The 12,203-nt window shown below is 40.8% G+C and overlaps 1 protein-coding gene across 5 annotated transcripts in view; it reads left to right on the top strand.

Annotated features, from left to right (window-relative positions):
• Window positions 1-12,203, top strand: part of DLG2 (discs large MAGUK scaffold protein 2) — a 1,082,159-nt gene that overhangs the window by 475,710 nt on the left and 594,246 nt on the right. For all 5 annotated transcript variants that reach the window (XM_086614508.1, XM_086614488.1, XM_086614523.1 and 2 more), the window contains one exon: window positions 8,705-8,866. In XM_086614508.1, the coding sequence (XP_086470634.1) occupies window positions 8,705-8,866 (162 nt within the window). The remainder of the gene's footprint in view (window positions 1-8,704; window positions 8,867-12,203) is intronic.

The following is a 12,203-nucleotide window of genomic DNA, read 5'->3' as shown; positions in this document are numbered from 1 at the left end:
CTGGTGTCAAGCACATGCAAATTCACCTGACACAAATGTGTTTTGCTGGCCTGTTGAACACCTAGTTAAAACATACCGAATCCATCTTTTTGTTAGTAAAAATTCATAGCTTTTAAAAGAGGAGGCTGATAAAAATAATAGATATTTGAGATTTGTAATAACTTTTCCAGCACCAATTGCTTTGGTACTAAAAGAACATTATCTTCAGAGCTAATGGTCTGGGTTCATCAGAGTGGCAACAGTGAGATTATTTTTCACGTTTATGCACACAGGACATTTGTATTTTTATTTAAGAAGATCCAGTTTTTTACAAACACTGAAAAATTCAGTACTTATCTCTATACCTTCTTCACAGTAGAAGCAGCAGGAATGCTGTTAAAGTTTATGAGGGTTTTTTATGTGTGTATACATTGCGTTCAAAGAACAGTTAAGGGATGGCAGGGTTATAAAGTTAACCACTCAGATTTAGGAAATGTAAGACTTAAGATGGTCTAAGCAATTTTATTTCAGGCGCTCTGTGGTCATAAATTCTAATGTAGTATTATAACTCAAATATATTTTTAATTACAGTTATTTTTTTTTTCACAGGCCCCCTGCTTCTTTCAGTCATGTGGAGTGGTACTTCATATGGCATTTTACATCCAACAAAAATCTCCATGCATTATTTAGTGCATGCAGTTCAAATTGTGCTCCATTTACAGAATTATTAATTTTCTCATTGATTGTCCTGTTATAGCGAGCCTGACCACCGTATCCAAGTATCTCATAAACATTAATAAATTTATTTACATTATATCCCTATATGATTAGAACTTTTACTTGTTTAACAAAACAATTAATATCAAATGAGTCCACTAGTTTCTGTGTCCGGCTTGCAATGTCGAGAATGAAATTAATCTCATTCAAAATTCCTAAATCCTAAGATGCTTTCAGCCCAAATTAGAAAACAAAGAGAGAAAAAATGCTTTCAGTGCGCAGTTCTTCGATAAATATACACATAATATTGTGAAGTTCCAGCTATTAGCAAGGGAATCTGATTGATCTGCTTGTATCAGTTTTAGGTAGCCAATGTCAGCTGATACCAATTCCACCTCAGATCCACTTGTTGGAGCACGCAAGATTCCATTGCAATTTTTCTGTACAAGGCCCAACTCCCCCTGATTTTCAAAAAAAAAGCTTTTTTTGCAGCATTTCTGCAAAAACTAGCCATTTGTGTCTACCAAGACCTTTCAAAGTTAGGAATATCTCAGTTCTGCACCTGTGGAAGGTTAGGTTTTGTGAAATGCCTAGTGTTGCGTGAGATTTCTGTGGCAAAAGCAAGAATAGATACAGTTATCTGCAATAGCATTCACCTGTCTTACCCTCAGAGCATCCTTTTGCCTCGTATAACCCTTGCCCAGATTTCTGCAGTTTCTGTAAGAAATGATACTGGAATCCCACAGACACACAATTCCTGTGTCCTTCAGTACATAATTAATTCCCAAAGGACTGTCCTGTCTGCACAGTGAATGTGATAGGGTTCATGAGAAAATCATTTTTCCTTGACTGTTGAGCCCTTTACTCTACGGATTTGTCTTTCTTTTAACCTATGATGAAAAGCACTCTAATTTTCCTCCTAGATTTCATTTAGACCTAGGACTGCAGAAAAAACAAGGGTTTCAATGGAAACGCTCATATTCAAGAAGTCTGGGAAATAGGAATGTGCGAGCAGTGAAAGGGTCAAATTTTAAAATGACTTTCCAAAACTCTAGTGGAGATTCTACATAACCTAGCAGAGGGCGAGGGCAAGACCACCATCTTCAGAGCCACGGCTATGCAGACTAGCCCCAGAGGAAGATAGGACATTCCCAGGGGTTTCACAAGTGTTTTTGGGCACCAGAGCAGCAGGACCAGGGTAACATTTTCATGTATCTTTTTCTTATCGATAATGCTGTCTCAAGGAATTACTCTGCTTCTCCTTGATTTTTCATTCCTGCTCCTGTGTTTCCTCCTCCACTACAGCTGAAGCTCCTATTTGTGAGGCTGGGAGGTCCCTAAGTGTATAATTTAGGTTCAGACAAACCTGTAAAAAAACCTAATCTTAATCAGTGACTGATCGGTACAAGTAAAACAGCAAGATGGAGAACCAGGGCTGCACAGGGGAGACAGATACAGGAGAAGCAGAACCACCCATGCCTAGCACTGTGCTATAAGGAAGAACTATACCCAGAGTCTGCATGAGATATTTGGGCATAAGATGAACTCATGGACATCTGGGAAAGGCTACAGCACTAGAGACTATGCTGGGAGGCCATCCTTCCTTAGAGACCCCCTTCAGCAGGACCTTTCAGAAACGAATAATTAAGGCTGGAATTAGCACAGTTTCACTGCATCTGTTCAATCTGAAGCTTTCCACAGTGATCACCAGCAGGGACTAATTTACAGTGTCCCAAATTAGAACTATGGAACTGGACAGGTTTGAGGGGCCAAGAAGCCCACCACAGCTACATCTACTCAAGACCCATGAGGGCTAAGAAACAGAGTTAGGGGACAATCTTGGTTATCCTCTAAAGTAACTCAGTAGGTGTTAACCTATTGACTGATGCCCAGAAGGGCGTTGGGAAGTAATGTAACGAAAGTACATAGTTAAAGCTTTAAATTCATACATAGATACATGCAAAACTAAGCAATACAAATAATTTATTTTTTTTTATAGTTAGGTAACTGTGAAGAAGTCATTAGCAGTGTGCACTAGAAAGAGGAGTGCTAGGTTTTTTATAAATTCAGCAAAGTAGGGCACCCAAGTGTGAACATTGGGGAGAGAGTTTCAGCTGCAAAACACAAACGACCTGCTGTGTTGTGTGCCATAAGGAAACTCTTCCCTCTGAGGGTGGTGAGGCACTGGAACAGGTTACCCAGATAATTTGTGGATGCCCCATCCCTGGAAGTGTTCAAGGCCAGGTTGGATGAGGCTTTGAGCAACCTGGTGTAGTGAAGGGTGTCTCTGCCCATGGCAGGGGTTGGAACTAGATGATCTTTGAGGTCCCTTCCAACCCAAACCATTCTATGATTCTATGATTCTGTGATATCAAACCAGGGTGTTTGCTTTGCTGTGCTCCATTTCCACTGCAGGCGTATTGGCAGGGAAACTGAGACTGGTGGCATTTGCCAGCTCTGTCTCTCCAACTGCTCAGTAGTAACCTCAGCATAGTCATCCTGTGCCAGAAGCTGTTCTTCAGGTAAGGCAAGGGGTGGAAAAAGAGAATCTGTGAGGCCCAGTGCTTCCATGCTGTGGGATCAAGGAATGGGAATGGGGACATGGTGCTTCTAGGGATGCGTGGGCAGCTAATGAGGCACGAAGACTTCTGTAGCGGTTGTGGGAATGTGGACGTATCAGAAAAAAATATTTTCAGGGTAAGAGTTTAAAACTATAAAAAGGAGTATGCAAGTGAAGTTATTGCAGAACAAAGGGATGGACAGGTGGCTACAGCCCTATGTTGATAAGTTGTATGATTTCACCCACATCTTTCCTTTGCTCTACTTAGATAAACAATCAGTATTAGCTGGACTTTTTTTTTTTTTTTTTTTAAGTTACTGATTTTTATAGTCTGCAGTCACATTCACCATTTAATACTAGCGAAGCTGCCTTCTTAGAGGGTCTTTTTTTACACTGGTACTTCAAGTTAAAAATCTATTTTAAATGATTGGATAGCAAGTAGCAACCTCCAGAGGGCTAAACTGATGCTGTTAACAGGTCCAAAATGCGATGCAGCATATGGAGCCGAATACCTCATGGTACAGATTTGCATGCAGGCGGTTTTAATTAGGATTTAGAATTCCTTGAGGAATGCAGCATTCTGGGCTAGTCTCAATCTTGTCAATACATAGTGGTTTTGTTCATGCTAAAGCCTGCAAAAATCAATAGGTTCCTACTTGCTTGCAACTTTTGATGCTCATATGAAGGGTTAGGCTTTTCTCCAGCTGCCAGCTTCGTATATGATCATAACCTGTTTATATGGACTCACTATAAAAGATTGCCACCTTTTTTTAATAATGTTGTACCAGGTCAGTTCAAAGTAAAAATCGTTTGAAGTTTTATGACATCGCATAGCTACTTATTTTTTCCTAGACTGCTTCGTAGTTAAACGTGAGAATATGCTTTAACTCGATGGTTATTGTGCCATCTTGTGAGCGAAACGTGCAACTTCGTTCAGCTGGCACAAGGAAGAGGTGCTTTGGCTAATGTCCATTTCAATTCTTCTTCATCATGAAAAATAACATTATTTGGAGTTTCAAAAAGCAGACGAGGAGAATACTGTAAAGCGTATTTTTTCCACTACATTATATGTGCACTTTTTAAAAAACTGAGCATACATTCCCTACAATGGGGAAATATCTGCTTATTTCAGTAAACTGAGAGAATAAATCATATATTTGCTTTCTTTTTTTTCCTTGTTGAAGAAAAGCCAACAACTTGTCGTTGTCCTGAATGGAAAAACTATGTAAGCTCTCAGTATTCAGTGCTGATAGTGTCCCTTCTGTGAAACAATTTGGTTCTTACAGGCAACCTCGTCCTCTAAAAATCACTATGTGTTTCTCAGAGATAGCGCAATACAAATTACACAAAGCACCGCTAGCTATTACATTGATGCAGAGAAAAACCTAATTCCTGACCTTAGAAAGTCTGCTGTGTCCTGGAACTTCTGTGGGGGAAAAAAACAAACACACAAAGAAACCCCAAAACAAATCTAAAAATACATTGCAATTGTAGTTGCTAACATACAACTTTATTTTTTAATAATTATGATTCCTATTAAAGTCAGTGTAGTTACATTAGGTCTTGGGCTTAGAAAAGCAGACTGGAAAAATCTCCTAAGTTCTACCCCTGCTTAATTAATTGATTCTCTTTGTGACCTTCAGCAAGTGGTTGTATTTCTGTGCCTAATTTTACCCACCTTTAGATGATGCACGTACTTTTTTTCAACAGGATGTTATCAGACTTGACTACCACTTGTAAAGCTCTTTAGGCTTCTTGGATGAAAGGTATTGCTGTGATATACTGACAAGCTTGTTAGAAACCTACTTGATAAGCAAAAGAGCAAGTCATTCACAATAAGTATAATTATTCAATGATTTAAGCTTCTTAATCTACTTCCAGTCTTGGCAAGCAGATTGTGATTTCTTCCATTTTATATAATGAGAAGAGTATTTTTTTCTCCTTTTACTCTATAGATTGATTACAAATATTCAGAATTCAAGCTGTGCTGCTCATTTGCAATCAGATGGATGAGTAACATTATTTCTGCTCATGATTGGATGAATGCCCAAGGACTTGTGTGTGCAAATTGTAAAGTTTGTTTTCTCAAGATACTCATCTGTATGACATTGAAATTTGCTGCCTTTGGAGAGCAGTGCCAGTAAAATTCAACATATTGAAGACCACTGAAAAAACTGAGCACAAAAGTGAGACAAAGTGGCACTAGCATTTTTTTTTAATGGGACTTTGCAGATTAAATTTTTATCTGAATGGATCAAGTCCTTTATGGCTTTATTTTTTGTGTGTAGCTTAAATATGAACAAATCCCATGTATTGAATTCTGGACCTAATATCACGCAGAAGAGAGATGACACTTGATCTTGTTCAAAGGTAACTCCCGTGTCAAGGTTGCAGCAGATGACTAGCAGTGGGACTGTTCTGCATGGGAGATGCAAAGTAGCTCAAATCCTGGAAAAGAAAAGCAAGTGAGGGATAAGGACCAGGTAGCGTTGGGACCCAGTTGCGTACCTTGTCTATCCTCAGATTTCAATGGGACAACTGGACCTGTAAGAAGTCATTGCCTCCTGTGGGAAATTTTCTGCAGAATTTCCTTTCCCTGCAGTCTCTAAGTTATATGAAGATCCGCAGCTTTGAAGTTGCAGAAGTCTGGCCCCTCCTGAGGAGGACTGTAAAACAGGAGTAGCATTCAAGACTTGAAACACTTTGCTCCCTCCTTTTGCAGCCCTCCTATTGCAAGCAGAAGTAACATGTTATGTATTGGAGTGTGGACCAGCCAAAAAGCCATGTAGAACAGGGATGTGGTTTTGAATGGCAACTTCAGTAGGACCATATTCAGCAGCTTAGGACACAGGTCACTTTGAGTTGATCTAAAATGAAATGCTCTGTTTCCATTTGCTGCAAAGCAAGCCAGTGGTAACTAAAAAGAAATGCTGAGGACTTTTGTAAAAACCGCTTGTCTTTGGCCCAAAATTGAATGACAAATTCCCAACTATCTTAATTCACTGACAGTCTGTCAAAGGCAGGTTGTAAGAACATCTGTATTTCCATGCCAGTGCAGTCTGGCTATTGTAACTTATATTGTGACTTTCCACGTTTTTTTTTTTTGCCTTGAGAGCTGACTTTGTTAAAATTTAAGGCTTTTGACCCTTACCCTCTGCTGGATTCATGTCTTCAGTCCTGTTTAGCTGACAGCCCTTTGGCAAACATAGCCTTAGGAATGCTCCTTCAGATGGTACAGTGTGAGGAGCAGTTATGCTGTAATAGTCTCACATTGTAGAGAGAATGATCTCTTCTAAAAAGGCACGTTCATATTAAAAATTCACAGCAGCGCACTCCACTCCCCCATTATAGGTAATTACAGAGGATTTTAAATATCTGATGCTATTTGGCAGCGTACAATACCCTGTCAGCAGCAGGCACTGATTTGTAATTTAATTATCATAAGACATCCACCTGTTCTTTTGTCAAACGAAGAGTAGCATTTCCGTGCAATCATGCTTTTCCCTCCAGAAATTTGAATTAACCCTTAGAGAAAGCTCTGGATTTCTAGGGAATGGGGTAATTTCAAGGACTTTTGCAAGACCCCATCAGGACAGAGCAATGGAGACTAATGAGGCATTTCTGCAGGAGCGTCTCAATTCTGGTTTGGTATTTTCAGCTTTACCACTGGCTTTTTGCTGTGTCAAGCTGTTTTGGTTCACAGCTGAAAGCATTTCAGTGAAGAGATGCTGTGGGAGGAAAGACGTATGAAAATCAATGAGTTTGGTGCTAAGAACATGAGGCAAACACATAATAGGATTGACCCAGAAATGCTCTAGGCTTGTACTTTGTGAAGAACAAGAAGGCTGGGCTTGGGGTGGGAGATAAAGGCAAATGGAAAAGTGGAAATCTGTTCTGTAAACTTCCCAGTTTATGGCACACGAACATGGATATTATGAAATTTGTCATGGGAATGCACAGCTATCAGATAAAATGTCCAATTTTAATTATAAAGCATAGGTTTTCACGAGGAAATCTACTCATGGAGGTGCATGGAACTGTTTTGTGTTTTGGGAGCACAAGGCTCAGGGTAAGGCACTTTCCTCTGGGCCTTGGCTCTCATTTATGCAACAGCTACGCTGCAGTGTGGTGGTGGGAAAAGGACCTACTGATGGACATAAAGAGATGTTCTCTCTTTAATGCCACATGCTTCTTGCCCTGTAAAGCTGCACGAGTGATCTGGCCAAAGCTCGCTATGGCTTCTGCCACTGCCATCTTGTCTCTTTGGAAAGCTCTACCTGGACATTTTCATTTTTACCATTTCCTGGGGAGATGGGATGACTTTGGTATTCTGTGGTTATTTCTCCCAATCACGTTCTAGCAAATGACTCACTTTAAAGAGGGTGTCTCTGAGTAGTCGTCTTTTTGAGTGCTCCCTGGATAAAAGAGTGCTCACTGGATTAAAAAAATAATTGATTGCTTGGGGCTTAAGTGATCTGTGTGCCAAGCCTGTAATGTGACATTGGTTGGAGTACCATCTATTAGACGGATGGCTTCTTGCCCAAATAATACTTGTCTGGTGCCAGTCATTTTATAGATTCATTAATTATGTTATCTGAACAGTGAACAAGTGAAGGGTTGCAGGCACATCTCAGAAAAGAAGAAGAGAATAAATCGTGTCACGTGTATATTCTGAAAATAATTGGTAACTGCTGAAACATTGCCATACATGAGAGTGAAGGCAGGAGTAAAATGGGACGATTTGCTTTGGATGGATGAGTAAATGAAGTAACACCCCAGAGCTGAGAGGTCAAAGTAAAATGCAGGAGCAGCAGGGAGTTCTGCTTCACAACATCCTTGTGAGCGAACCTGAACTTAAGACTTCTTATTTTACTTCTGTGGCCTTCCAAGTACGTCTTAGTCTTTGATTTTGCTCATTCCTGTATTTTAGCATATGCCTGTCAGCTGGAAACGGCATTTTCGATGGCACTGTCTGCCTCTCACATTGTCAGAGGCCTGTGAACTCCCCTTCTGACTCCCAGTCTGCCCTCCGTGTCCTGTAACACCTCAACACCCCCCGACGCCGCGTTACACCGTGTGGATCCGTACCCCCCACGGCGCCCGTTCAGCAGTCTTCCCCAGAACAGCGGTGTGGCTGTGCGCCCCATACCAAAGGGAAGGCTGCTTATCTCCTGTTTCTTAGGTTGCCTCTCCATGGAGTGAGGAGTTATAACACCTCACACCCCAGCGAGTGGCCAGGGGAAGGGGAAAATTTTACTGGAGAATAATTTTCTGCCTGACTGGCTCTGATAAAAAAAGAATGAGGTACTCCCTCCAGAACAGATTAGGAAGTGTGAGGATTATATTGCCTAATGTCTGATAATTATCTGTTATCCCATGTTTGAACTGATACATGTGCACTGCCTCCTCGAAGCTTATTTGTCCTTCCTTGCCATCTTTTTTCTCTAGAAATATCGTTATCAAGATGAGGATGCTCCACATGATCATACTTTGCCTCGATTAACCCACGAAGTGAGAGGCCCAGAGCTTGTTCACGTGTCAGAGAAGAACTTGTCTCAAATAGAGAATGTCCATGGATATGTCTTACAGTCGCACATTTCTCCTTTGAAGGTAGGATCGGTATTCACCGTGGCTTTGATCCTCAAATACGAGAAAAGATGTAGCATGAAGTGCTTGGGAAGCTTACTTTGTCGTACAAACGGACAAGCTGCTTTTTGAAAGGTGTCACTGCCGATTGATTGTCCCCGTGTTGAATTTTTAAGGCTCGCTGTGGTGTGACAGGTGACGGTTTAGTTGGCAAAGCTTTGTGTTCAGATGTGAGCTTTTTGGTTTGAGTGAGATTTTTGCTGAGTAAAAATCATTCTTGGCAAATGAGCCTTTTTCTTCTGTATATTACAAAAGGAATGATGCAGGTTCTCAGCCTCAATATCACGGTGATTTTGGAATGGCAGACTTCCCTTCCTGATTGTCCTCGTTCAGAAATTGAAAAAAAAAATGCTGTAAGTGTAACCATCTGATAGAATCCTGGGTTTTGCATCTCTCAAAAAGCTACATCAAAGTCGTAAGTTATGCCTGAAAAGGGAGCTCATTTGCCACTATTCAGATGATCTACTACTCAAGATTTTGCTATTTTCTGTGGGTTGTTTTTTTTTTTTTCAATTCAGAGTGATTTAGAGACATCTCTCTGTTAACTAAGGCAATTATTTATAAAATATAGAAGATTTTTCTGTATGTGTGTCTGGTGTCCTCTGATATATCTTGCTGAGCAAAAAATGTTTATCTTCATGGTGAAATCTGTATATTAATCAAAAAGAAATCCATTTCTGAAAACTACATTTGTTTTTTGATAAGACTGCAATAGTTTGAAGATGTCCCTAAAACTTCTCTAGTGAAGGAAGCACGGATGGAGTGATGAGCATGATGATTTTCCTCTTTTTATTTTCTGCTGGGCCTGGGAAGGGGAAAAAAAGAAAAATAGTTTTACTAGGGGTGGTGATGTCATGGGTAATGGATTTGTTCAGGCAATTAACTAAGCAGCAAACTGGACAGATGGGCTTTGCTCCTTCTGGTGCTCAAAGCCTGTGAAATGGCCATCACTTGCCCAGCAGAACGATTACAGTGAGGTTACAAGTGAAAGGAAATGTTTATTATTAAAGATTGATGCGAATGCAGCTGGTGTTCATTGAGCCTTCATGGAATAGTCAGAGTAAGTTAATCTTTGTCCTCTGCTCTTGTTGTTCCTGTGTGTAGTTTGTAAGACATTCATCTCATCTTTTAGTAGCTTTCCAGGTTGCTTACCTAACTTCTACTGCAGAAGCCAACAGTATCAAGCAGTGATATATCTTCTCATGCTGTAGTAGATCAACTTAGTTGTTGGGAATGGATTACCTCCATGTGGCCTCTGTGTAACCTCAGGGGACAATCACAGACAAAGCAATTTATTGCCTGGAAGGGAAATCCCTGCTCCTCTAGAGCTCCTTGAGTATTAAGATTGTAGTGGTGCTTCTTATTCATGAAAGTTAAAAATAGGTATTTTGCTTCACAGATGGAGACTTTCAAGGAAGGCTGCATGATCCAAGCTGATAACTTAGCAATGATGATAAAATGCTTGTTGTGAAATGACGTGAAGGGTATCCCTGGACATCTACAGTTGCCTTAAAACAGCTCCCAGTCTAATTTGCTCTTGTAACAGGAGAAAGTTGTTTTCTGCTGCTGTTTTCTGAAGTGATGGGAGGAGATGATATATAGCATTTCCTCTTGCAAATCAGTGTCTTCTGCAAATTCTCTCCTCAGCCTGAAGATTTCTGTCTTTGACTCTGTCCCTTTCCCTTCTTTCCTTCAGATTCACAGTGTCTCATGCCTGCCACTTAATCTAAATTTAGTAATTTGTCTCTTCGGATAGCTTTGGAGTTCCTACTTCCTCTCTTCTGCAGTCCATGTCCTGTCTTTTAACTTTCAGTAGAGAATTACTCAGGAGGCTGGAGTAAACCTTCTACTAGAGCTCATGGCACTGTGGTATCCTTCCTATCTGAAATAGCTGCTTTGGATTCACTTTTATTTCTGGAAATTGACTGAAATGCCTGTTCAGAAGCTTTTGTCACAGTGATTTCCACATAGTTGAGAAGTAGCATTCCGAATTCTCCAAAATCCTATCAGAATGGGTTGTACTCTTTAATTATAGACTTTCCATCTTATAATGTGATATAATTAAGTATTCTGTGCTCCTCTCAGTAGTATTGTGTAGATATGGCTGCACTGAATAATGGCTAAATCTGAGCCATACTGCCTGTCAACCCATAGCGTGCCTTCCTAGGGAAACGTAAAATACATTTTTTTAAAGTTTTGCTGGCTAAGTGTGCCCGAAATTTAAATATTTTGTTGCCTTGCGTGAGAGGTGGAACAGCTGGAATCCTGCTCTGAGGATATATAACAAATGCTGGGGTCCAACTACAGCCTGTCAACTCTAGTCTTAGGAATGACAAGACACTGGCAATTGCAGTGGGATAAAGCTGTCAGGAAACTCCACCGAGAGCTGTTTGCACTGGAAAGGTTAACTCGTTCTTCCTCTGTTTCCTGAATATAGGTCAGAGCATTTGGTGCAGAGGGAGAATGTGTGTAAATGAAAGTCAGGAGTTTGCTCGAACCAAGAGAGGGATCACATTACCTCCTGTGCCACTAGGACTATCTGTCCGACCAGCCACCCAGCCAAGCACATTGCATGAGCAGGAGGTGGCTGTCTGGCTGAGTGGGGTTAAGATTCTGCTTGACTTTGTGTTTCACTGCCTGAAGTTCACTGTAGGGTCTGCAGCACCAGAGTGCACCTCTCAAGGAGCTTTTGAGGCAGTCTTTTGTGTTTAGTGGCTGCAAAATGCGCTGACAACAGGACGATTTGCCCGATATTTTTTATGTTTGAAATAGTATCATGAAAGAAAAATGTTTGAGCATAAAAACAATCTAGTTAAGATGCTTTGGAACCAAAGTGCTATCTTAAGGCCAAGCCACATATCCATGTTAATCACATCACGTTTCCTAAGTGACTGGAGTTTGGCAGAGGAAAGAGTTGCTTGTTTCCATACGTTTGTGTTCGTTTGGAAAGAAATCTGCAAAGATCATGCAGTGAGAAAACTACCTTTCAGGGTGGCTGGTTCCAACCTCCACAACTGACCAGTACCCACAGCCATCCCTGGAAGCCATAAGTGTTATCCCTGGTCTGTACAGGTAGACTGCTTGATGCCATCACTCTGCCTGTGCTCCCAAGTTTCCAGTGAAGATCTCAGTGTGCATCCATAAATCAGCTTGACCACAGACTTGCGTCATTACAGTTACACGTTTTGTGGACGGTTGAAGTTCAGGCAGAGAAACCATGGGCCTGTCTATAGCCCTGTGTATGTCTCTAAGTAAAACATTCCAGGAATTCTTGAAAGACTCTAACTCTCAGGATGGAACT

This window comes from Tauraco erythrolophus, chromosome 1, assembly GCF_009769465.1.
Source record: "Tauraco erythrolophus isolate bTauEry1 chromosome 1, bTauEry1.pri, whole genome shotgun sequence".
Taxonomy (NCBI): Eukaryota; Metazoa; Chordata; class Aves; order Musophagiformes; family Musophagidae; genus Tauraco; species Tauraco erythrolophus.
This window is presented reverse-complemented; position numbering and strand designations above follow the sequence as displayed.